The sequence below is a fragment of the Hemitrygon akajei genome, chromosome 8 (genome assembly GCF_048418815.1).
Source record: "Hemitrygon akajei chromosome 8, sHemAka1.3, whole genome shotgun sequence".
NCBI classification, from domain to species: Eukaryota; Metazoa; Chordata; class Chondrichthyes; order Myliobatiformes; family Dasyatidae; genus Hemitrygon; species Hemitrygon akajei.
In genome coordinates, this window is record NC_133131.1 from 55,092 (window position 1) to 82,407 (window position 27,316).

The following is a 27,316-nucleotide window of genomic DNA, read 5'->3' on the forward strand; positions in this document are numbered from 1 at the left end:
GATGCTGCCTGGATTAGAGAGGGTGCAGAGGAGATTGACCAGGATGCTGCCTGGATTAGAGAGGGTGCAGAGGAGATTGACCAGGATGCTGCCTGGATTAGAGAGGGTGCAGAGGAGATTCACCAGGATGCTGCCTGGATTAGAGAGGGTGCAGAGGAGATTCACCAGGATGCTGCCTGGATTAGAGAGGGTGCAGAGGAGATTCACCAGGATGCTGCCTGGATTAGAGAGGGTGCAGAGGAGATTGACCAGGGTGCTGCCTGGATTAGAGAGGGTGCAGAGGAGATTCACCAGGATGCTGCCTGGATTAGAGAGGGTGCAGAGGAGATTGACCAGGATGCTGCCTGGATTAGAGAGGGTGCAGAGGAGATTTACCAGGATGCTGCCTGGATTAGAGAGGGTGCAGAGGAGATTGACCAGGATGCTGCCTGGATTAGAGAGGGTGCAGAGGAGATTGACCAGGATGCTGCCTGGATTAGAGAGGGTGCAGAGGAGATTGACCAGGATGCTGCCTGGATTAGAGAGGGTGCAGAGGAGATTCACCAGGATGCTGCCTGGATTAGAGAGGGTGCAGAGGAGATTGACCAGGGTGCTGCCTGGATTAGAGAGGGTGCAGAGGAGATTCACCAGGATGCTGCCTGGATTAGAGAGGGTGCAGAGGAGATTGACCAGGGTGCTGCCTGGATTAGAGAGGGTGCAGAGGAGATTCACCAGGATGCTGCCTGGATTAGAGAGGGTGCAGAGGAGATTTACCAGGATGCTGCCTGGATTAGAGAGGGTGCAGAGGAGATTTACCAGGATGCTGCCTGGATTAGAGAGGGTGCAGAGGAGATTTACCAGGATGCTGCCTGGATTAGAGAGGGTGCAGAGGAGATTGACCAGGGTGCTGCCTGGATTAGAGAGGGTGCAGAGGAGATTCACCAGGATGCTGCCTGGATTAGAGAGGGTGCAGAGGAGATTGACCAGGGTGCTGCCTGGATTAGAGAGGGTGTAGAGGAGATTGACCAGGATGCTGTCTGGATTAGAGAGGGTGCAGAGGAGATTCACCAGGATGCTGTCTGGATTAGAGAGGGTGCAGAGGAGATTCACCAGGACGCTGCCTGGATTAGAGAGGGTGCAGAGGAGATTGACCAGGATGCTGCCTGGATTAGAGAGGGTGCAGAGGAGATTGACCAGGATGCAGTCTGGATTACAGAGTGTGCAGAGGAGATTGACCAGGATGCTGTCTGGATTACAGAGGGTGCAGAGGAGATTGACCAAGATGCTGCCTGGATTAGAGAGGGTGCAGAGGAGATTGATCAGGATGCTGTCTGGATTACAGAGGGTGCAGAGGAGATTGACCAGGATGCTGTCTGGATTAGAGAGGGTGCAGAAGAGATTGACCAGGATGCTGCCTGGATTAGAGAGTGCGCAGAGCAGATTGACCAGGATGCTGCTTGGATTAGAGAGAGTGCAGAGGAGATACACCAGGATGCTGTCTGGATTAGAGAGGGTGCAGAGGAGATTGACCAGGATGCTGCCTGGATTAGAGAGGGTGCAGAGGAGATACACCAGGATGCTGCCTGGATTAGAGAGGGTGCAGAGGAGATTGACCAGGATGCTGCCTGGATTAGAGAGGGTGCAGAGGAGATTGACCAGGATGCTGCCTGGATTAGAGTGGGTGCAGAGGAGATTCACCAGGATGCTGCCTGGATTAGAGAGGGTGCAGAGGAGATTGACCAGGATGCTGCCTGGATTAGAGACGGTGCAGAGGAGATTCACCAGGATGCTGCCTGGATTAGAGAGGGTGCAGAGGAGATTGACCAGGATGCTGCCTGGATTAGAGAGGGTGCAGAGGAGATTCACCAGGATGCTGCCTGGATTAGAGAGTGTGCAGAGGAGATTTACCAGGATGCTGCCTGGATTAGAGAGGGTGCAGAGGAGATTGACCAGGATGCTGCCTGGATTAGAGAGTGTGGTTTATGGATAGGTTGAGTGAGTTAGGGCTTTTCTCTCTCGAGTGAAGGATGAGAGGTGTACAAAGTGAGAAGAGGCAGAGATCGAGTGGAGAATCAGAGACTTTTTCCCAGGGTAGAAATGGCTAATATGAGGTGGCATGATTTTAAGGTGAGCGAAGGAAAGTACAGAGGGGATGTCGGAGTTTCTTTACACAGAGGGGTGGATGTGTGAAACACACTGTTGAGGGTGTGGGTGGAGGCAGATACATCAGAGACATTTACGAGACTCTTAGACAGACACATGGATAATAGAAAAATGGAAGGCTGTGTAGAAGGGAAGGGTTAGATTGATCTTGGGAGTAGATTCAAGGGTCAACATGACATTGTGGGCTAAAGAGCCTGTTTGTACTGTAGTGTCTGTGTTCTATTCTATTGAAATTAGCCTTCCCCCAATTTGGTCACTTCCCACTCTCCCCGGGTAAGGTCCCTGGCATACCAACCCTCCCCGGGGTACCGTCCCTGACGTACCGACCCTCCCCAGAGTGGGGATTGTGTTTGTGCCTGGTTCCCCATAACTTGCCTCTTTATTATGTCACTCAGGTGACCTCTCCACAATGAAGGATCTGTTGCAACGAACCCTGAACTATGGATCACTACAGGACCTGGATGTGCACCCCGTGTTCAAGGAGCTGCTGGCTGAGACCAGCGCCCAGCCCAAGCAGTTCAGGACGGTCGCACGCATATACGGCAAGGAAAGTAAGAAAGCAAGAGTTTGCACACGTGCGTGTGAGAGAGAGATAGTATGTGTGTGTTAGAGTGAGTGTGTTTGTGAGAGAATGAGTGTGTGTGTAGAGAGAGAGATAGCCTGTGTATGAGAGAGAGAGATACTGTAGTGTGTGTGTTTGTGTATGAGTGTGTGTGAGAGAGAGAGGGAGAGAGAGGTGTATGTGTGTGTGTGAGAGAGAGAGAGGGCCGGAGATGAGTGTGTGTGAGTGTGTGTTTGTATATGAGTGTGTGTGAGAGAGAGAGGGGGAGAGAGGTGTGTGTGTGTGTGTGAGAGAGAGGGCTGGAGATGAGTGTGTGTTTGTGTATGAGTGTGTGTGAGAGAGAGGGGGGGAGAGAGGTGTGTGTGTGTGTGTGTGTGTGTGTGTGTGTGTGTGTGTGTGTGTGTGTGTGTGTGTGTGTGTGTGTGTGTGTGTGAGAGAGAGAGAGAGGGCCGGAGATGAGTGTGTGTGAGTGTGTGTTTGTGTATGAGTGTGTGTGAGAGAGAGAGGGGGAGAGAGGTGTGTGTGTGTGTGTGTGTGTGTGAGAGAGAGAGAGAGAGGGCCGGAGGTGAGTGTGTGTGAGTGTGTGTTTGTGTATGAGTGTGTGTGACAGAGAGAGGGGGAGAGAGGTGTGTGTGTGTGTGTGAGAGAGAGGGCCGGAGATGAGTGTGTGTGTGTGTGTGTGTGTGTGTGTGTGTGTGTGTGTGTGTGTGTGTGTGTGTGTGTGTGTGTGTGTGTGTGTGTGTGTGTGTGAGTGTGTGTTTGAGTATGAGTGTGTGTGAGAGAGAGAGGGGGAGCGAGGTGTGTGTGTGTGTGTGTGTGTGTGTGAGAGAGAGAGAGAGAGAGAGAGAGAGAGAGAGGGCCGGAGGTGAGTGTGTGTGAGTGTGTGTTTGTGTATGAGTGTGTGTGAGACAGAGAGAGGGGGAGAGAGGTGTGTGTGTGTGTGTGAGAGAGAGGGCTGGAGATGAGTGTGTGTGAGTGTGTGTGAGAGAGAGAGGGGGAGAGAGGTGTGTGTGTGTGAGAGAGAGAGGGCCGGAGATGAGCGTGTGTGTGTGCGTGCGTGCGTGCACACGTGTGTGTGTGTGTGTGTGTGAGTGTGTGTTTGTGTATGAGTGTGTGTGAGAGAGAGAGGGGGAGAGAGGTGTGTGTGTGTGTGTGTGTGTGTGTGAGAGAGAGAGAGAGAGAGGGCCGGAGGTGAGTGTGTGTGAGTGTGTGTTTGTGTATGAGTGTGTGTGACAGAGAGAGGGGGAGAGAGGTGTGTGTGTGTGTGTGTGTGTGTGTGTGTGTGTGTGTGTGTGTGTGTGTGTGTGTGTGTGTGTGTGTGTGTGTGAGAGAGAGAGAGAGAGAGAGAGAGAGGGCCGGAGGTGAGTGTGTGTGAGTGTGTGTTTGTGTATGAGTGTGTGTGACAGAGAGAGGGGGAGAGAGGTGTGTGTGTGTGTGTGAGAGAGAGGGCCGGAGATGTGTGTGTGTGTGTGTGTGTGTGTGTGTGTGTGTGTGTGTGTGTGTGTGTGTGTGTGTGTGTGTGTGTGTGTGAGTGTGTGTTTGAGTATGAGTGTGTGTGAGAGAGAGAGGGGGAGCGAGGTGTGTGTGTGTGTGTGTGTGTGTGTGTGAGAGAGAGAGAGAGAGAGAGAGAGAGAGGGCCGGAGGTGAGTGTGTGTGAGTGTGTGTTTGTGTATGAGTGTGTGTGAGACAGAGAGAGGGGGAGAGAGGTGTGTGTGTGTGTGTGAGAGAGAGGGCTGGAGATGAGTGTGTGTGAGAGAGAGAGGGGGAGAGAGGTGTGTGTGTGTGAGAGAGAGAGGGCCGGAGATGAGCGTGTGTGTGTGCGTGCGTGCGTGCACACGTGTGTGTGTGTGTGTGTGAGTGTGTGTTTGTGTATGAGTGTGTGTGAGAGAGAGGGGGAGAGAGGTGTGTGTGTGTGTGTGTGTGTGTGTGTGTGTGTGTGTGTGTGAGAGAGAGAGATGGCCGGAGGTGAGTGTGTGTGATTGTATGTTTGTGTATGAGTGTGTGTGACAGAGAGAGGGGGAGAGAGGAGTGTGTGTGTGTGTGTGTGAGAGAGACGGCCGGAGATGAGTGTGTGTGAGTGTGTGTGAGAGAGAGAGGGGGAGAGAGGTGTGTGTGTGTGTGAGAGAGAGAGGGCCGGAGATGAGCGTGTGTGTGTGTGTGTGTGTGTGTGTGTGTGTGTGTGTGTGTGTGTGTGTGTGTGTGTGTGTGTGTGTGTGTGTGTGTGTGTGCTTCTGCGTGCGCGTGCGTGCGTGCGTGTGTGTGTGTGTGTGTGTGTGAGAGAGAGAGGGCCGGAGATGAGTGTGTGTGTCGTGTGTGTGCGTGCGTGCGTGTGCGTGCGTGTGTGTGCGTGTGTGTGTGTGTGTGTGAGTGTGTGTGTGTGTGTGTGTGTGAGAGAGAGAGGGCCGGAGATGAGTGTGTGTGTGTGTGTGTGTGTGTGTGAGAGAGAGGGCCGGAGATGAGTGTGTGTGTTGTGTGTGTGTGTGTCAGAGAGTGAGTGGAGAGTGTGACCCAGAGTGTGTCAGTGAGCAGAAACCCTCACACTGTTCCCCTTACACCAGAGCTGAGGATGCGGGCTAACTTCATTAATCAGGTCAGTCAGTTCTACGGCTCGCGACCCAAGGCCCTGACTGGAAACGGAGCCGTGGACATCCGGAGCATCAACCAGTGGGTGAGGACACAGACAGACAGACACATCAGCCAGGCCATCAGCAGCATTCCGCACGACCTCAGCCTGTTGCTGCTCAGCGCTGCTCACTTCAACGGTACGTCACTCAGAGAGGGGGGGATTGGGGGTTGTATCTGGTGTAGAGAGGGGAGATAGGGGGCAGCACATTGGGGGATCTTCCTGGTTAATTCTCCTCATTGATCCACATGGTTACACCTTAAAGATCCTGGAAACCAAAGATAACGACCCTCCCCTGGGGTCTGGCCCCAAAGGTTCAGTCACCCCGGGGTACAGTCCCTGATGAACCGACTATCCCTGGTGTCAGGTCCCTGGCGTACGGACCCTCCCAGCGTACAGTCCCTGGCGTACCGACCCTCTCAGTGTACAGTCCCTGGCGTACGGACCCTCCCAGTGTACAGTCCCTGGCGTACGGACCCTCCCAGTGTACAGTCCCTGGCGTACGGACCCTCTCAGTGTACAGTCCCTGGCGTACGGACCCTCCCAGAGTACAGTCCCTGGCGTACCGACCCTCTCAGTGTACAGTCCCTGGCGTACGGACCCTCCCAGTGTACAGTCCCTGGCGTACCGACCCTCTCAGTGTACAGTCCCTGGCGTACCGACCCTCTCAGTGTACAGTCCCTGGCGTACGGACCCTCCCAGAGTACAGTCCCTGGCGTACCGACCCTCCCAGTGTACAGTCCCTGACGAATGGACCCTCCCAGAGTACAGTCCCTGGCGTACGGACCCTCCCAGCATACAGTCCCTGGCGTACCGACCCTCTCAGTGTACAGTCCCTGGTGTACGGACCCTCCCAGTGTACAGTCCCAGGCGTACCGACCCTCCCAGTGTACAGTCCCTGGCGTACGGACCCTCCCAGTGTACAGTCCCTGGCGTACCGACCCTCCCAGTGTACAGTCCCTGGCGTACGGACCCTCTCAGTGTACAGTCCCTGGCGTACCGACCCTCCCAGTGTACAGTCCCTGGCGTACCGACCCTCTCAGTGTACAGTCCCTGACGTACCGACCCTCCCAGGGTGCAGTCCCTGGCGTACCGACCCTCCCAGTGTACAGTCCCTGGCGTACCGACCCTCCCAGTGTACAGTCCCTGGTGTACGGACTCTCCCAGTGTACAGTCCCTGGTGTACCGACCCTCCCAGTGTACAGTCCCTAGCGTACGGACCCTCCCAGTGTACAGTCCCTGGCGTACGGACCCTCCCAGTGTACAGTCTCTGGCGTACCGACCCTCCCAGTGTACAGTCCCTGGCGTACGGATCCTCCCAGTGTACAGTCCCTGGCGTACCGACCCTCCCACTGTACAGTCTCTGGCGTACCGACCCTCCCACTGTACAGTCTCTGGTGTACCGACCCTCCCAGTGTACAGTCCCTGGCGTATGGACCCTCCCAGTGTACAGTCCCTGGCGTACCGACCCTCCCACTGTACAGTCCCTGGCGTACCGACCCTCCCAGTGTACAGTCCCTGGAGTACGGATCCTCCCAGTGTACAGTCCCTGGCGTACCGACCCTCCCACTGTACAGTCTCTGGCGTACCGACCCTCTCAGGGTACAGTCCCTGGTGTACCGACCCTCCCAGGGTACAGTCCCTGGTGTACCGACCCTCCCAGGGTGCAGTCCCTGGCGTACCGACCCTCTCAGGGTACAGTCCCTGCCTGGCGTACCGACCCTCCCAGTGTACAGTCCCTGGCGTACCGACCCTCCCAGGGTACAGTCCCTGGCGTACCGACCCTCCCACTGTACAGTCCCTGGTGTACCGACCCACCCAGGGTACAGTCTCTGGCGTATGGACCCTCCCAGTGTACAGTCCCTGGTGTACCGACCCACCCAAGATACAGTCTCTGGCGTAGGGACCCTCCCAGTGTACAGTCCCTGGTGTACCGACCCTCCCAGGGTACAGTCCCTGGCGTACGGACTCTCCCAGTGTACAGTCCCTGGTGTACCGACCCACACAGGGTACAGTCTCTGGCGTATGGACTCTCCCAGTGTACAGTCCCTGGTGTACCGACCCTCCCAGGGTGCAGTCTCTGGCGTATGGACTCTCCCAGGGTACAGTCCCTGGCGTACCGACCCTCCCAGGGTACAGTCCCTGGCGTACCGACCCTCCCAGTGTACAGTCCCTGGCGTACCGACCCTCCCAGGGTGCAGTCCCTGGTGTACCGACCCACCCAGTGTACAGTCTCTGGTGTACCGACCCTCCCAGGGTACAGTCCCTGGCGTACCGACCCTCCCAGTGTACAGTCTCTGGCGTACCGACCCTCCCAGGGTACAGTCTCTGGTGTACCGACCCTCCCAGGGTACAGTCCCTGGCGTACCGACCCTCCCAGGGTGCAGTCCCTGGTGTACCGACCCACCCAGTGTACAGTCCCTGGCGTACCGACCCTCCCAGGGTGCAGTCCCTGGTGTACCGACCCACCCAGTGTACAGTCCCTGGCGTACCGACTCTCCCAGGGTACAGTCCCTGGCGTACCGACCCTCCCAGTGTACAGTCCCTGGCGTACGGACTCTCCCAGTGTACAGTCCCTGGTGTACCGATCCTCCCAGTGTACAGTCCCTGGCGTACCGATCCACCCAGTGTACAGTCCCTGGCGTACCGACCCTCTCAGTGTACAGTCCCTGGCGTACCGACCCTCCCAGTGTACAGTCCCTGGCGTACCGATCCACCCAGTGTACAGTCCCTGGCGTACCGATCCTCCCAGTGTACAGTCCCTGGCGTACCGATCCACCCAGTGTACAGTCCCTGGCGTACCGACCCTCTCAGCGTACAGTCCCTGGCGTACCGACCCTCCCAGTGTACATTCCCTGGCGTACCGACCCTCCCACTGTACAGTCCCTGGCGTACGGACCCTCCCAGGGTACAGTCCCTGGCGTACAGACCCTCCCATTGTGCAGTCCCTGGTGTACCGACCCTCCCAGCGTACAGTCCCTGGCGTACCGACCCTCCCAGTGTACAGTCCCTGGCGTACCGACCCTCCCACTGTACAGTACCTGGCGTACCGACCCTCCCAGTGTACAGTCCCTGGCGTACCGACCCTCCCAGGGTACAGTCTCTGGTGTAAGGACTCTCCCAGTGTACAGTCCCTGCCTGGCGTACCGACCCTCTAACTGTACAGTCCCTGGCGTACCGACCCTCCCAGGGTACAGTCTCTGGCGTAAGGACTCTCCCAGTGTACAGTCCCTGCCTGGCGTACCGACCCTCTCACTGTACAGTCCCTGGCGTACCGACCCTCCCAGGGTACAGTCCCTGGTGTACCGACCCTCCCAGGGTGCAGTCCCTGGTGTACCGACCCACCCAGTGTACAGTCTCTGGTGTACCGACCCTCCCAGGGTACAGTCCCTGGCGTACCGACCCTCCCAGGGTGCAGTCCCTGGTGTACCGACCCACCCAGTGTACAGTCCCTGGCGTACCGACCCTCCCAGGGTGCAGTCCCTGGTGTACCGACCCACCCAGTGTGCAGTCCCTGGCGTACCGACCCTCCCAGTGTACAGTCCCTGGCGTACGGACTCTCCCAGTGTACAGTCCCTGGTGTACCGATCCTCCCAGTGTACAGTCCCTGGCGTACCGATCCACCCAGTGTACAGTCCCTGGCGTACCGACCCTCTCTGTGTACAGTCCCTGGCGTACCGACCCTCCCAGTGTTCAGTCCCTGGCGTACCGACCCTCCCACTGAACAGTCTCTGGCGTACGGACCCTCCCAGGGTACAGTCCCTGGCGTACGGACCCTCCCAGTGTGCAGTCCCTGGCGTACCGACTCTCCCAGCGTACAGTCCCTGGCGTACCGACCCTCCCAGTGTACAGTCCCTGGCGTACCGACCCTCCCACTGTACAGTCCCTGGCGTACCGACCCTCCCAGGGTACAGTCCCTGGCGTACCGACCCTCCCACTGTACAGTCCCTGGTGTACCGACCCACCCAGGGTACAGTCTCTGGCGTATGGACCCTCCCAGTGTACAGTCCCTGGTGTACCGACCCACCCAAGATACAGTCTCTGGCGTAGGGACCCTCCCAGTGTACAGTCCCTGGTGTACCGACCCTCCCAGGGTACAGTCCCTGGCGTACGGACTCTCCCAGTGTACAGTCCCTGGTGTACCGACCCACACAGGGTACAGTCTCTGGCGTATGGACTCTCCCAGTGTACAGTCCCTGGTGTACCGACCCTCCCAGGGTGCAGTCTCTGGCGTATGGACTCTCCCAGGGTACAGTCCCTGGCGTACCGACCCTCCCAGGGTACAGTCCCTGGCGTACCGACCCTCCCAGTGTACAGTCCCTGGCGTACCGACCCTCCCAGGGTGCAGTCCCTGGTGTACCGACCCACCCAGTGTACAGTCTCTGGTGTACCGACCCTCCCAGGGTACAGTCCCTGGCGTACCGACCCTCCCAGTGTACAGTCTCTGGTGTACCCACCCTCCCAGGGTACAGTCTCTGGTGTACCGACCCTCCCAGGGTACAGTCCCTGGCGTACCGACCCTCCCAGGGTGCAGTCCCTGGTGTACCGACCCACCCAGTGTACAGTCCCTGGCGTACCGACCCTCCCAGGGTGCAGTCCCTGGTGTACCGACCCACCCAGTGTACAGTCCCTGGCGTACCGACTCTCCCAGGGTACAGTCCCTGGCGTACCGACCCTCCCAGTGTACAGTCCCTGGTGTACGGACTCTCCCAGTGTACAGTCCCTGGTGTACCGATCCTCCCAGTGTACAGTCCCTGGCGTACCGATCCACCCAGTGTACAGTCCCTGGCGTACCGACCCTCTCAGTGTACAGTCCCTGGCGTACCGACCCTCCCAGTGTACATTCCCTGGCGTACCGACCCTCCCACTGTACAGTCCCTGGCGTACGGACCCTCCCAGGGTACAGTCCCTGGCGTACAGACCCTCCCATTGTGCAGTCCCTGGCGTACCGACCCTCCCAGCGTACAGTCCCTGGCGTACCGACCCTCCCAGTGTACAGTCCCTGGCGTACCGACCCTCCCACTGTACAGTACCTGGCGTACCGACCCTCCCAGTGTACAGTCCCTGGCGTACCGACCCTCCCAGGGTACAGTCTCTGGCGTAAGGACTCTCCCAGTGTACAGTCCCTGCCTGGCGTACCGACCCTCTCACTGTACAGTCCCTGGCGTACCGACCCTCCCAGGGTACAGTCTCTGGCGTAAGGACTCTCCCAGTGTACAGTCCCTGCCTGGCGTACCGACCCTCTCACTGTACAGTCCCTGGCGTACCGACCCTCCCAGGGTACAGTCCCTGGTGTACCGACCCTCCCAGGGTGCAGTCCCTGGTGTACCGACCCACCCAGTGTACAGTCTCTGGTGTACCGACCCTCCCAGGGTACAGTCCCTGGCGTACCGACCTTCCCAGGGTGCAGTCCCTGGTGTACCGACCCACCCAGTGTACAGTCCCTGGCGTACCGACCCTCCCAGGGTGCAGTCCCTGGTGTACCGACCCACCCAGTGTACAGTCCCTGGCGTACCGACTCTCCCAGGGTACAGTCCCTGGCGTACCGACCCTCCCAGTGTACAGTCCCTGGCGTACGGACTCTCCCAGTGTACAGTCCCTGGTGTACCGATCCTCCCAGTGTACAGTCCCTGGCGTACCGATCCACCCAGTGTACAGTCCCTGGCGTACCGACCCTCTCTGTGTACAGTCCCTGGCGTACCGACCCTCCCAGTGTTCAGTCCCTGGCGTACCGACCCTCCCACTGAACAGTCTCTGGCGTACCGACCCTCCCAGGGTGCAGTCCCTGGTGTACCGACCCACCCAGTGTACAGTCTCTGGTGTACCGACCCTCCCAGGGTACAGTCCCTGGCGTACCGACCCTCCCAGTGTACAGTCTCTGGCGTACCCACCCTCCCAGGGTACAGTCTCTGGTGTACCGACCCTCCCAGGGTACAGTCCCTGGCGTACCGACCCTCCCAGGGTGCAGTCCCTGGTGTACCGACCCACCCAGTGTACAGTCCCTGGCGTACCGACCCTCCCAGGGTGCAGTCCCTGGTGTACCGACCCACCCAGTGTACAGTCCCTGGCGTACCGACTCTCCCAGGGTACAGTCCCTGGCGTACCGACCCTCCCAGTGTACAGTCCCTGGCGTACGGACTCTCCCAGTGTACAGTCCCTGGTGTACCGATCCTCCCAGTGTACAGTCCCTGGCGTACCGATCCACCCAGTGTACAGTCCCTGGCGTACCGACCCTCTCAGTGTACAGTCCCTGGCGTACCGACCCTCCCAGTGTACATTCCCTGGCGTACCGACCCTCCCACTGTACAGTCCCTGGCGTACGGACCCTCCCAGGGTACAGTCCCTGGCGTACAGACCCTCCCATTGTGCAGTCCCTGGCGTACCGACCCTCCCAGCGTACAGTCCCTGGCGTACCGACCCTCCCAGTGTACAGTCCCTGGCGTACCGACCCTCCCACTGTACAGTCCCTGGCGTACCGACCCTCCCAGTGTACAGTCCCTGGCGTACCGACCCTCCCAGGGTACAGTCTCTGGCGTAAGGACTCTCCCAGTGTACAGTCCCTGCCTGGCGTACCGACCCTCTCACTGTACAGTCCCTGGCGTACCGACCCTCCCAGGGTACAGTCTCTGGCGTAAGGACTCTCCCAGTGTACAGTCCCTGCCTGGCGTACCGACCCTCTCACTGTACAGTCCCTGGCGTACCGACCCTCCCAGGGTACAGTCCCTGGTGTACCGACCCTCCCAGGGTGCAGTCCCTGGTGTACCGACCCACCCAGTGTACAGTCTCTGGTGTACCGACCCTCCCAGGGTACAGTCCCTGGTGTACCGACCCTCCCAGGGTGCAGTCCCTGGTGTACCGACCCACCCAGTGTACAGTCTCTGGTGTACCGACCCTCCCAGGGTACAGTCCCTGGCGTACCGACCCTCCCAGGGTGCAGTCCCTGGTGTACCGACCCACCCAGTGTACAGTCCCTGGCGTACCGACCCTCCCAGGGTGCAGTCCCTGGTGTACCGACCCACCCAGTGTACAGTCCCTGGCGTACCGACTCTCCCAGGGTACAGTCCCTGGCGTACCGACCCTCCCAGTGTACAGTCCCTGGCGTACGGACTCTCCCAGTGTACAGTCCCTGGTGTACCGACCCACCCAGTGTACAGTCTCTGGTGTACCGACCCTCCCAGGGTACAGTCCCTGGCGTACCGACCCTCCCAGGGTGCAGTCCCTGGTGTACCGACCCACCCAGTGTACAGTCCCTGGCGTACCGACCCTCCCAGGGTGCAGTCCCTGGTGTACCGACCCACCCAGTGTACAGTCCCTGGCGTACCGACTCTCCCAGGGTACAGTCCCTGGCGTACCGACCCTCCCAGTGTACAGTCCCTGGCGTACGGACTCTCCCAGTGTACAGTCCCTGGTGTACCGATCCTCCCAGTGTACAGTCCCTGGCGTACCGATCCACCCAGTGTACAGTCCCTGGCGTACCGACCCTCTCTGTGTACAGTCCCTGGCGTACCGACCCTCCCAGTGTTCAGTCCCTGGCGTACCGACCCTCCCACTGAACAGTCTCTGGCGTACGGACCCTCCCAGGGTACAGTCCCTGGCGTACGGACCCTCCCAGTGTGCAGTCCCTGGCGTACCGACCCTCCCAGCGTACAGTCCCTGGCGTACCGACCCTCCCAGTGTACAGTCCCTGGCGTACCGACCCTCCCACTGTACAGTCCCTGGCGTACCGACCCTCCCAGTGTACAGTCCCTGGCGTACCGACCCTCCCAGGGTACAGTCTCTGGCGTAAGGACTCTCCCAGTGTACAGTCCCTGCCTGGCGTACCGACCCTCTCACTGTACAGTCCCTGGCGTACGGACCCTCCCAGGGTACAGTCTCTGGCGTGAGGACTCTCCCAGTGTACATTCCCTGCCTGGCGTACCGACCCTCTCACTGTACAGTCCCTGGCGTACCGACCCTCCCAGGGTACAGTCTCTGGCGTAAGGACTCTCCCAGTGTACAGTCCCTGGTGTACCGACCCACACAGGGTACAGTCCCTGGCGTACGAACTCTCCCAGGGTACAGTCCCTGGCGTATGGACTCTTACCAGAATCTGGTACCCACCCCCACATCTCCTGACTGTTACCCCTCAGCTTTATTGAATTCCAGGGAAGCTGGTGACGAGTTTTAGGTCAGACAACACACATCTGCAGACGTTCAGGACCGGATTCTTGCAGGAGGTGGCCATTCCAATGATGACCAGTCCACACTACCCGATGCGTTACGGCTTCGATTCGGAGTTGGGCTGCAAGGTTGGTCTCTGATTCACGCTGTCCTCGTAGGCTGAGGGTGGGGGGCATTTGGTTATGTGCAACTGTGTCCCTGCTCTCGGAGATGGTGGAGGGGGGATTTGGCTATGGGAATCGGTGTCCCTGCTATTGTTCACAGTGTCCCTCACACTCACATGTTGGGGGGTTCGTTGGGGCTCTGAGGGAGACTCACTCTGTGGGGCCAGTACTGAAGGAGCCTCACTTTTTGGGAGGTGTGGTGAGGGGTCCCTCACTGATCTTCCATCTGGTCTGCACCGGTCTCTGGCCACAGGCTGTGTGGACATGGTGTAGTTGTGGCTGCCCTGGGCCCTCCATTCCACACCTTCTGTTTCTCGTCCTGTAGATCGGCCTCCTCCCGTACCAGGGTGACGTCAGCCTGTTGGTCTTCCTGCCCAGCGGCCCCATGTACAACATGACCGGTATCGAGGACAGCCTGACCCCTGTATTTGTCCATGACCTGGTCAGCCAGCTCCAGTCGGTCTGGGCCAGTGTCTCCCTCCCCAGGCTCAACATTAACACCAAACTTGAGCTGAAGAATGTTCTGGCAGACATGAGTAAGTATGCAGGATAACCCCTCCCCGTTCTCCCACCACCCCGCCCCTCCAGCTCCCCTTCCTCGCTCTGTACACCCCCTCCTTCCCCTCCCCGTTCACCCTCTGGCCCCTCCTTGTCCACCTCTGTTCCCATCATCGTCACCCCTACATCTCACCCTCCCCTCTCCCTCCATTCTCACCCCGTCCCCTTTCCCTCCATTCTCACCCCGTCCCCTCTCCCTCCATTCTCACCCTCCCCTCTCCCTCCATTCTCACCCCGTCCCCTCTCCCTTCATTCTCACCCCGTCCCCTTTCCCTCCATTCTCACCCCGTCCCCTTTCCCTCCATTCTCACCCCATCCCCTCTCCCTTCATTCTCACCCCGTCCCCTTTCCCTCCATTCTCACCCCATCCCCTTTCCCTCCATTCTCACCCCGTCCCCTTTCCCTCCATTCTCACCCCATCCCCTCTCCCTCCATTCTCACCCCATCCCCTTTCCCTCCATTCTCACCCTGTCCCCTCTCCCTCCATTCTCACCTCGTCCCCTTTCCCTCCATTCTCAACCCCGTCCCCTCTCCCTCCATTCTCACCCTCCTTGTCCCCTCCCTCCCTCCATTCTCACCCCGTCCCCTTTCCCTCCATTCTCACCCCTGTCCCCTTTCCCTCCATTCTCAACCCCGTCCCCTCTCCCTCCATTCTCACCCTCCTTGTCCCCTCCCTCCCTCCATTCTCACCCCGTCCCCTTTCCCTCCATTCTCACCCCTGTCCCCTTTCCCTCCATTCTCACCCCATCCCCTTTCCCTCCATTCTCACCCCATCCCCTCTCCCTTCATTCTCACCCCGTCCCCTTTCCCTCCATTCTCACCCCATCCCCTTTCCCTCCATTCTCACCCCGTCCCCTTTCCCTCCATTCTCACCCCATCCCCTCTCCCTCCATTCTCACCCCATCCCCTTTCCCTCCATTCTCACCCTGTCCCCTCTCCCTCCATTCTCACCTCGTCCCCTTTCCCTCCATTCTCAACCCCGTCCCCTCTCCCTCCATTCTCACCCTCCTTGTCCCCTCCCTCCCTCCATTCTCACCCCGTCCCCTTTCCCTCCATTCTCACCCCTGTCCCCTTTCCCTCCATTCTCAACCCCGTCCCCTCTCCCTCCATTCTCACCCTCCTTGTCCCCTCCCTCCCTCCATTCTCACCCCGTCCCCTTTCCCTCCATTCTCACCCCTGTCCCCTTTCCCTCCATTCTCACCCCATCCCCTTTCCCTCCATTCTCAACCCCATCCCCTCCCTCATTCTCACCCTCCCCGTCCCCTCTCCCTCCATTCTCATCCTCCCTGCCCCTCTCACTATCACCCTCCCTGTCCCCTCTCCTCGCCATCAACCTATCCCTACCACTGTCCCCATTAGCATCCCCTCGCCACCCTCTCTCCCACATGCTGATGGTCCTGAATGGGGATCAGTGCCCCTGGGTGTTACCCTGCCCAGTGTACTTGCTCTCCTCACCCCTCGCCCCTTCCCCTATATCCCCAGTCCTCCCTCTGCACAGAGCAAGCCCAGCCCTCGTCACAGGGGGGTTTGTCGAGGTAAACCAGGGACAGGCTTGGAGCTAAGACAATGTGTTCCTTCCTTATCCAGATCTGAGTCCCCTCTACACCTCGTCGGTGCTGAAGAAACTCTCCCTGACCCCCGTCTCCATCTCCAGCATCACCCACACCGCCTCCCTGTCGCTGGATGAGAAGGGGGTGCAGGACGCTGACCTCAGCAACCCTACCGGCCCTCAGCTCAACCTGGAGTTCCACATCAACCAACCCTTCATCCTGGTCGTGTATGACAATGCTTCCGGCTCTCTGCTCCACATTGGAAGGGTCATCGATCCCAGGAATCTGGTGACAAGCCAGCACGGAGGACCGGCATAGCAGTGATCATCGGCAACACCACACACACCCGGCTGCCCCCCTCACCCACCCTCTTCCATCTCCCTCCCTTTCCTTCCTCACCCTACCTGTCCACCCCACCCTCATCCCTAACCCTCTGCACCCTCCTCCCTCAAACTCCTTTCCATCCTCAATCCTACCACTCAGCCTCTTCGACCCCTGACCTTCCACCTTTCTCACAGTCCTTTCCACCACACTCCCTCTGTCTCTGTCTGCCTGTCTCTGATCCTCTGGTGTTTCCTGTGGGGGGCCTGGGCCATCCTTGTTCTTTTTAGCTGTCCCGTGTCTCATGTTTCTCGCTCATCTGCACATTGGCCCCAGGCCGGACGTGACCGTCCCAGACCAGACCACCTGTGTCAGTAAATCCGACTATTGTGGGACACCTATCCATAATGCAACCCACACCCTCCACTGACCCAGGACCAGACAGGTACCACCCACACCTATCCATAATGCAACCCACACCCTCCACTGACCCAGGAGTGGACAGGTACCACCCACACTGACCCAGGAGTGGACAGGTACCACCCACACCAACCCAGGACAGGACAGGTACCACCCACACTGACCCAGGACCGGACAGGTACCACCCACACTGACCCGGAGTGGACAGGTACCACCCACACCTATCCATAATGCAACCCACACCCTCCACCGACCCAGGAGTGGACAGGTACCACCCACACCAACCCAGGACAGGACAGGTACCACCCACACTGATCCAGGACCAGACAGGTACAACCCACACTGACCCAGGACAGGACAGGTACAACCCACACTGACCCAGGACCGGACAGGTACAACCCACATGGACCCCGGGCAGGACAAGCACCTCCCACACCCTCCTGGACTGATGCTATCCATCATTTCTGCTGGCTTAGTGTAACCCAGCCCAGAACCACTAACACTGTCCACAGAACCCAACAAAAACCTTCGGTGTCTGACAATGATCATGTGACAACATTGGAACAGTCAGCTCTGTGGGTGAATTTATTAACCTTACCTGTAACATGTGAGTGATGAGACAGAATGCTCCAGAACTGTGTAAGAGTTCGTGCAATTATTTTTTGGGATTCAGTAAACTCTGGTCACGTGACCTCACCTCCGGGGAGCATTGTGAGCAGAAATCCCTCAGGCTGAACAAAGTGGCAGGCACACGGAGAAAACAGATCACAGAACACACCTCCTCCGAGAGGGGGACAGAGTGAAGCTCCCTCAACACCATCACACTCCTGAGGTCAGACACAGAGTGAATCTCCCTCCGCACCATCCCATCACACACTCCCGGGGTCAGACACAGAGTGAATCTGCCTCCACACCGTCCCATCACACACTCCCGGGGTCAGACACAGTGTGAATCTCCCTCCACACCGTCCCATCACACGCTCCCGGGGTCAAACACAGTGTGAATCTCCCTCCACACCGTCCCATCACACACTCCCGGGGTCAGACACAGAGTGAATCTCCCTCCACACCGTCCCATCACACACTCCCGGGGTCAGACACAGAGTGAATCTGCCTCCACACCGTCCCATCACACACTCTCGGGGTCAGACACAGAGTGAATCTCCCTCCACACCGTCCCATCACACACTCCCGGGGTCAGATACAGAGTGAAACTCCCTCCCGTCCCATCACACACTCCCGGGGTCAGGTACAGAGTGAATCTCCCTCCACACCATCCCATCACACACTCCCGGGGTCAGATACAGAGTGAAACTCCCTCCCGTCCCATCACACACTCCCGGGGTCAGACACAGAGTGAAGCTCCCTCCACACTTTCCCATCACACACTCCCGGGGTCAGACACAGAGTGAATCTCCCTCCACACCGTCCCATCACACACTCCCGGGGCCAGACACAGAGTGAAACTCCCTCCACACCATTCCTTCACACACTCTGGGGATCCATACTGTCACGGTGGCCCATGTTGTGGGCTCTGTTAAGATCATGGCTCAGGCCTACTTGTTTATTGAGTTTGTAGGGATTGTTTTGGTACAGAGAGGGCAGTTGGCAGTGAGGTTTGGATTATGACCGGGAGGTGGGAGAGTTTAGGCTTCCACTTCACTTTTTGCGCTCAGTGCCGGCAACATAGACTTGTGACTGATGACACCTGTGATGGGTGTTGGGCTGGCAAGCACGCTGGACAATCCCCTGGTGAGAATGAAGCCTGCTTCTTCCCCTCGTCAGCAATTCCCCCCAGGTCAGTGGGGCCACGGACTGGAAGCCCATGCAGGCAGGAGACATAGGTACAGAGTTTGACGCCTGCCTTTGGCAAGTACTGGAGTCAATACTGACGATCAAAACCTGAAGTTTGAAGACCAAAATCGACAAGTCTGGATGTGGAAGTCGATTGCCGACGGCCTTTGGGGAAGATAAAGGCCCAATGCCTGCGTCTGAGTTCTTTGGAGGCTAGGAGGTGGAATGTTGGTGTATTAGAGTGCGTGGAATGGAGGAAGGGGGCTTCTTTGCTTTTAACGTTCTGTTCCTGTTCTTCTGCTGAACATTGAGGGAATGTTAGCGTTGGAACGTGTGGTGACACTTTGCAGACTGCCTCAGGTGCCACGGGTCATACTGTAGCACATTCAACCCACTTAGTGCGTGCCAGTCCCATTGACGTGCACCTCGACCAGAGCTCCCCATACCCTGGCTTGCCCTCCCAAAGTGCAAACCACACAGTGTCTGCATTCAATTCCATCTGCCATTTTGCAGTTCAGTTTTCTAGCTTTGATAATCTTCCTCGCTGTCCACTACATCCACAAATTTGCTGATCCGGTTTACCACACTATCAACAATTTCAGGTTGTATACATTCTCCGATATTAAGTGGAACCATTGAATTGATATAGATGACCAACAACAGACCCAGCACAATCACTGCGGCAGTCCACTGGTCACAGGCCTGCAGTCAGAGAGGTAACCATCTACTGCTGCTCTCTGGTCTCACCCACAAAGCCGATGTCTAATCCAGTTTACTACCTCATGTTGAATGCCAAGCAACTGGACCATTTTGATCAACCTCACATGTGGGATCTTGTCAAATGCCATGCTAAAGTCCATGAGACAATATCCACAGCCTTGTCTTCATCCGCTTTCCTGGGAACTCCCTCACAAAACTCTATTAGATTGGTTACACATGACCTATCATGCACAAAGCCATGCTGACTATCCCTGTCTATCCAAATACTTATTAATCCAGTCCCTTAGAAAACCTTCCAATAACTTTCCCACTACTGATGTCAGGCTCACCGGCCTATAGTTTCCTGGTTCGTTTTTGGAGCCTGGCTTAAACAACAGAACAACATTAGCTGTCCCCCAGCACCTCGTTGATGACTAAGAATGTTTTAAATATCTCTGCTAGGGCCCCTGCAATTTCTGAGGGAACAATTTGTCAGGCACTGGGGATTTATGCACCATAATTTACCTCAAGACAGCAACCACCTCCTCCTCTGTAATCGGTGCAGGGTCCATGGCCGCTCTGCTGCTTCGCCTCACTTCCATCGACTGAGTAAATACAGATCTGCCCCCCTCATTTGGCTCCATGCATAGATTGTCATTCCGACCTTCCAGAGGACCAATTTGTTATCGTCTTGCTGTTAATATACATGCAGAATCCCTTCACCGTGTCTGCCCGAGCCTCCTCATGCTGCTTTCGGTCCTCCACATCTCTTCCTCAAGTGCTCTCTTGCATTTCTTGTACTCAGTTGTTCCTGCCTACCTAAGCACTTCATTTTTTCTTTACCAGGGCCTCAATACCTCTTGAACACCAAGGTTTTCTAAACCTGTTACTCTTGCCTTTTATTCTGACACGAACATCAAAGCTCTGTTGTCTCACAATTTCCCACTTACCAAATCCACACTTGGCAGATCCCTTCTGATGCCATCAAAGTCGGCCTTTCTACAATTTAGAAACTCAAACCGAGGACCCAAACTATCTGCTCCACAATTACCTTGAAACTAACGGCATTATGATCGCCAAATCCAAAGTGTTCCCCGACACATTTCATGTTCAGTTTAATTGTCACTGAGTCACACACATGTATGCATTCCACCATACATTTATAAAGCCATGAGACATAGATACGGAATTGAGCCATCTGACCCATCAAGTCTGCTCCACTATTTCGTCATGGCTCATCCAATTTTCTTCCAAGCCCCAATCTCCTGCTTTCTCCCTGTATCCATTCATACAGTGACCAAAAAAACCTATCAACCTCTGTCTTAAATATACATGAAGACTTGGTCTCCACAGCTGCCTGTGGCAAAGAATTCCACAGATTCATCACCCCCAGGCTAAAGAAATTCTTCCTCATCTCTGTTCTAAAAGGACAACCCTCTATTCTGAGGCTGTGACCTCTGGTCCTAGACTCCCCCCACCATAGGAAACATCCTCTCCACATCCACTCTGTCTGTGTCCTATGGTCCTAGATTCCCCCACTATAGGAAACATCCTCTCCACACCCACTCTATCTGTGTCCTCTGGTCCTGGACTCCTCCACTATAGGAAACATCCTCTCCACATCCACTCTATCTGTGTCCTCTGGTGCCAGACTCCCCCACTATAGGAAACATCCACTTCACATCCACTCTATCTGTGACCTCTGGTCCTAGACTCCCCCACTATAGGAAACATCCTCTCCACATCCACTCTGTCTGTGTCCTCTGGTCCTAGGCTCCCACACTATAGGAAACATCCTCTCCACACCCACTCTATCTGTGTCCTCTGGTCCTGGACTCCTCCACTATAGGAAACATCCTCTCCACAGCCACTTTATCTGTGTCCTCTGGTCCTGGACTCCCCCACTATAGGAAACATCCTCTCCACATCCACTCTATCTGTGTCCTCTGGTCCTGGACTCCCCCACTATAGGAAACATCCTCTCCACATCCACTCTATCTGTGACCTCTGGTCCTAGACTCCCCCACTATAGGAAACATCCTCTCCACATCCACTCTATCTGTGTCCTCTGGTCCTAGACTCCCCCACTATAGGAAACATCCTCTCCACATCCACTCTGTCTGTGTCCTCTGGTCCTAGACTCTCCCACTATAGGAAACATCCTCTCCACATCCACTCTATCTGTGTCCTCTGGTCCTGGACTCCCCCACTATAGGAAACATCCTCTCCACATCCACTCTGTCTGTGTCCTCTGGTCCTGGACTCCCCCACTATAGGAAACATCCTCTCCACATCCACTCTGTCTGTGTCCTCTGGTCCTAGACTCCCCACTATAGGAAACATCCTCTCCACATCCACTCTATCTGTGTCCTCTGGTCCTGGACTCCCCCACTATAGGAAACATCCTCTCCACATCCACTCTATCTGTGTCCTCTGGTCCTGGACTCCCCCACTATAGGAAACATCCTCTCCACATCCACTCTGTCTGTGTCCTCTGGTCCTGGACTCCCCCACTATAGGAAACATCCTCTCCACATCCACTCTGTCTGTGTCCTCTGGTCCTAGACTCCCCACTATAGGAAACATCCTCTCCACATCCACTCTATCTGTGTCCTCTGGTCCTGGACTCCCCCACTATAGGAAACATCCTCTCCACATCCACTCTGTCTGTGTCCTCTGGTCCTGGACTCCCCCACTATAGGAAACATCCTCTCCACATCCACTCTATCTGTGTCCTCTGGTCCTAGACTCCTCCACTATAGGAAACATCCTCTCCACATCCACTCTATCTGTGTCCTCTGGTCCTAGACTCCTGCACTATAGGAAACATCCTCTCCACATCCACTCTATCTGTGTCCTCTGGTCCTGGACTCCCCCACTATAGGAAACATCCTCTCCACATCCACTCTATCTGTGTCCTCTGGTCCTGGACTCCCCCACTATAGGAAACATCCTCTCCACATCCACTCTATCTGTGACCTCTGTATCTAGACTCCCCCACTATAGGAAACATTCTCTCCACATCCACTCTATCTGTGTCCTCTGGTCCTGGACTCCCCCACTATAGGAAACATCCTCTCCACATCCACTCTATCTGTGTCCTCTGGTCCTGGACTCCCCCACTATAGGAAACATCCTCTCCACATCCACTCTATCTGTGTCCTCTGGTCCTAGACTCCTCCACTATAGGAAACATCCTCTCCACATCCACTCTATCTGTGTCCTCTGGTCCTAGACTCCCCCACTATAGGAAACATCCTCTCCACATCCACTCTATCTGTGTCCTCTGGTCCTAGACTCCCCCACTATAGGAAACATCCTCTCCACATCCACTCTATCTGTGTCCTCTGGTCCTAGACTCCCCCACTATAGGAAACATCCTCTCTACATCCACTCTATCTGTGTCCTCTGGTCCTAGACTCCCCCACTATAGGAAACATCCTCTACACATCCACTCTATCTGTGTCCTCTGGTCCTGGACTCCCCCACTATAGGAAACATCCTCTCCACATCCACTCTATCTGTGTCCTCTGGTCCTGGACTCCCCCAATATAGGAAACATCCTCTCCACATCCACTCTATCTGTGTCCTCTGGTCCTGGACTCCCCCACTATAGGAAACATCCTCTCCACATCCACTCTATCTGTGTCCTCTGGTCCTGGACTGCCCCACTATAGGAAACATCCTCTCCACATCCACTCTATCTGTGTCCTCTGGTCCTAGACTCCCCCACTATAGGAAACATCCTCTCCACATCCACTCTGTCTGTGTCCTCTGGTCCTAGACTCCCCCACTATAGGAAACATCCTCTCCAAATCCACTCTATCTGTGCCCTCTGGTCCTGGACTCCCCCACTATAGGAAACATCCTCTCCACACCCACTCTGTCTGTGTCCTCTGGTCCTAGACTCCCCCACTATAGGAAACATCCTCCCCACATCCACTCTATCTGTGTCCTCTGGTCCTAGACTCCCCCACTATAGGAAACATCCTCTCCACACCCACTCTATCTGTGTCCTCTGGTCCTAGACTCCCCCACTATAGGAAACATCCTCTCCACACCCACTCTATCTGTGTCCTCTGGTCCTGGACTCCCCCACTATAGGAAACATCCTCTCCACATCCACTCTATCTGTGTCCTCTGGACCTAGACTCCCCCACTATAGGAAACATCCTCTCCACATCCACTCTATCTGTGTCCTCTGGTCCTAGACTCCTCCACTATAGGAAACATCCTCTCCACATCCACTCTATCTGTGACCTCTGTATCTAGACTCCCCCACTATAGGAAACATCCTCTCCACATCCACTCTATCTGTGTCCTCTGGTCCTAGACTCCCCCACTATAGGAAACATCCTCTCCACATCCACTCTATCTGTGTCCTCTGGTCCTGGACTCCCCCACTATAGGAAACATCCTCTCCACATCCACTCTATCTGTGTCCTCTGGTCCTAGACTCCCCCACTATAGGAAACATCCTCTCCACATCCACTCTATCTGTGTCCTCTGGTCCTAGACTCCTCCACTATAGGAAACATCCTCTCCACATCCACTCTATCTGTGTCCTCTGGTCCTAGACTCCCCCACTATAGGAAACATCCTCTCCACATCCACTCTATCTGTGTCCTCTGGTCCTAGACTCCCCCACTATAGGAAACATCCTCTCCACATCCACTCTATCTGTGTCCTCTGGTCCTAGACTCCCCCACTATAGGAAACATCCTCTCCACATCCACTCTATCTGTGTCCTCTGGTCCTAGACTCCCCCACTATAGGAAACATCCTCTCCACATCCACTCTATCTGTGTCCTCTGGTCCTGGACTCCCCCACTATAGGAAACATCCTCTCCACATCCACTCTATCTGTGTCCTCTGGTCCTGGACTCTCCCACTATAGGAAACATCCTCTCCACATCCACTCTGTCTGTGTCCTCTGGACCTAGACTCCCCCACTATAGGAAACATCCTCTCCACATCCACTCTGTCTGTGTCCTCTGGTCCTAGACTCCCCCACTATAGGAAACATCCTCTCCAAATCCACTCTATCTGTGTCCTCTGGTCCTGGACTCCCCCACTATAGGAAACATCCTCTCCATTCTATCTGTGTCCTCTGGTCCTAGACTCCCCCACTATAGGAAACATCCTCTCCACATCCACTCTATCTGTGTCCTCTGGTCCTAGACTCCCCCACTATAGGAAACATCCTCTCCACACCCACTCTATCTGTGTCCTCTGGTCCTAGACTCCCCCACTATAGGAAACATCCTCTCCACGTCCACTCTATCTGTGTCCTCTGGTCCTAGACTCCCCCACTATAGGAAACATCCTCTCCACGTCCACTCTGTCTGTGTCCTCTGGTCCTGGACTCTCCCACTATAGGAAACATCCTCTCCACGTCCACTCTGTCTGTGTCCTCTGGTCCTGGACTCTCCCACTATAGGAAACATCCTCTCCACGTCCACTCTGTCTGTGTCCTCTGGTCCTGGACTCTCCCATTATAGGAAACATCCTCTCCACATCCACTCTGTCTGTGTCCTCTGGTCCTGGACTCTCCCACTATAGGAAACATCCTCTCCACATCCACTCTGTCTGTGTCCTCTGGTCCTAGACTCCCCCACTATAGGAAACATCCTCTCCACATCCACTCTGTCTGTGTCCTCTGGTCCTGGACTCCCCCACTATAGGAAACATCCTCTCCACATCCACTCTATCTGTGTCCTCTGGTCCTGGACTCCCTCCACTATAGGAAACATCCTCTCCACATCCACTCTATCTGTGTCCTCTGGTCCTAGACTCCCCCACTATAGGAAACATCCTCTTCACATCCACTCTATCTGTGTCCTCTGGTCCTAGACTCCCCCACTATAGGAAACATCCTCTCCACACCCACTCTATCTGTGTCCTCTGGTCCTAGACTCCCCCACTATAGGAAACATCCTCTCCACAGCCACTCTATCTGTGTCCTCTGGTCCTAGACTCCCCCACTATAGGAAACATCCTCTCCATTCTATCTGTGTCCTCTGGTCCTAGACTCCCCCACTATAGGAAACATCCTCTCCATATCCACTCTATCTGTGTCCTCTGGTCCTAGACTCCCCCACTATAGGAAACATCCTCTTCACGTCCACTCTATCTGTGTCCTCTGGTCCTAGACTCCCCCACTATAGGAAACATCCTCTCCACGTCCACTCTGTCTGTGTCCTCTGGTCCTGGACTCTCCCACTATAGGAAACATCCTCTCCACATCCACTTTGTCTGTGTCCTCTGGTCCTAGACTCCCCCACTATAGGAAACATCCTCTCCACGTCCACTCTATCTGTGTCCTCTGGTCCTAGACTCCTCCACTATAGGAAACATCCTCTCCACATCCACTCTATCTGTGTCCTCTGGTCCTGGACTCCCCCACTATAGGAAACATCCTCTCCACATCCACTCTATCTGTGTCCTCTGGTCCTGGACTCCCCCACTATAGGAAACATCCTCTCCACATCCACTCTATCTGTGTCCTCTGGACCTAGACTCCCCCACTATAGGAAACATCCTCTCCACATCCACTCTATCTGTGTCCTCTGGTCCTAGACTCCTCCACTATAGGAAACATCCTCTCCACATCCACTCTATCTGTGACCTCTGTATCTAGACTCCCCCACTATAGGAAACATTCTCTCCACATCCACTCTATCTGTGTCCTCTGGTCCTGGACTCCCCCACTATAGGAAACATCCTCTCCACATCCACTCTATCTGTGTCCTCTGGTCCTGGACTCCCCCACTATAGGAAACATCCTCTCCACATCCACTCTATCTGTGTCCTCTGGTCCTAGACTCCCCCACTATAGGAAACATCCTCTCCACATCCACTCTATCTGTGTCCTCTGGTCCTAGACTCCTCCACTATAGGAAACATCCTCTCCACATCCACTCTATCTGTGTCCTCTGGTCCTAGACTCCCCCACTATAGGAAACATCCTCTCCACATCCACTCTATCTGTGTCCTCTGGTCCTAGGCTCCCCCACTATAGGAAACATCCTCTCCACATCCACTCTATCTGTGTCCTCTGGTCCTAGACTCCCCCACTATAGGAAACATCCTCTCCATTCTATCTGTGTCCTCTGGTCCTAGACTCCCCCACTATAGGAAACATCCTCTCCACATCCACTCTATCTGTGTCCTCTGGTCCTAGACTCCCCCACTATAGGAAACATCCTCTTCACGTCCACTCTATCTGTGTCCTCTGGTCCTAGACTCCCCCACTATAGGAAACATCCTCTCCACGTCCACTCTGTCTGTGTCCTCTGGTCCTGGACTCTCCCACTATAGGAAACATCCTCTCCACATCCACTTTGTCTGTGTCCTCTGGTCCTAGACTCCCCCACTATAGGAAACATCCTCTCCACGTCCACTCTATCTGTGTCCTCTGGTCCTAGACTCCTCCACTATAGGAAACATCCTCTCCACATCCACTCTATCTGTGTCCTCTGGTCCTGGACTCCCCCACTATAGGAAACATCCTCTCCACATCCACTCTATCTGTGTCCTCTGGTCCTAGACTCCTCCACTATAGGAAACATCCACTCTATCTGTGTCCTCTGGTCCTAGACTCCCCCACTATAGGAAACATCCTCTCCACATCCACTCTATCTGTGTCCTCTGGTCCTAGGCTCCCCCACTATAGGAAACATCCTCTCCACATCCACTCTATCTGTGTCCTCTGGTCCTAGACTCCCCCACTATAGGAAACATGCTCTCCACATCCACTCTATCTGTGTCCTCTGGTCCTAGATTCCCCCACTATAGGAAACATCCTCTCCACATCCACTCTATCTGTGTCCTCTGGTCCTGGACTCCCCCACTATAGGAAACATCCTCTCCACATCCACTCTGTCTGTGTCCTCTGGTCCTAGACTCCCCCACTATAGGAAACATCCTCTCCACATCCACTCTATCTGTGTCCTCTGGTCCTAGACTCCCCCACTATAGGAAACATCCTCTCCACATCCACTCTATCTGTGTCCTCTGGTCCTAGACTCCTCCACTATAGGAAACATCCTCTCCACATCCACTCTATCTGTGTCCTCTGGTCCTAGACTCCCCCACTATAGGAAACATCCTCTCCACATCCACTCTATCTGTGTCCTCTGGTCCTAGACTCCCCCACTATAGGAAACATCCTCTCCACATCCACTCTATCTGTGTCCTCTGGTCCTAGACTCCCCCACTATAGGAAACATCCTCTCCACATCCACTCTATCTGTGTCCTCTGGTCCTAGACTCCCCCACTATAGGAAACATCCTCTCCACATCCACTCTATCTGTGTCCTCT

The 27,316-nt window shown here is 55.8% G+C and overlaps 1 protein-coding gene across 2 annotated transcripts in view; it reads left to right on the forward strand.

Annotated features, from left to right (window-relative positions):
* The window catches only part of serpinf1 (serpin peptidase inhibitor, clade F (alpha-2 antiplasmin, pigment epithelium derived factor), member 1), a 44,221-nt gene extending 27,086 nt beyond the window's left edge, over positions 1-17,135 (forward strand). The window contains exons 5-10 of one of the 2 annotated variants that reach the window (XR_012099857.1): positions 2,538-2,693; positions 5,263-5,466; positions 13,473-13,615; positions 13,977-14,187; positions 15,797-16,708; positions 16,769-17,135. Coding sequence is in view for 1 of the 2 variants with exons in the window: in XM_073052994.1 (XP_072909095.1) it covers positions 2,538-2,693; positions 5,263-5,466; positions 13,473-13,615; positions 13,977-14,187; positions 15,797-16,077 (995 nt within the window). In the remaining variant the exon portion in view is untranslated. Of the gene's footprint in view, positions 1-2,537; positions 2,694-5,262; positions 5,467-13,472; positions 13,616-13,976; positions 14,188-15,796 lie in introns of both variants that reach the window. The other variant, XM_073052994.1, reaches the window with a different exon arrangement.
* The last annotated feature ends 10,181 nt before the right edge of the window (positions 17,136-27,316 follow it).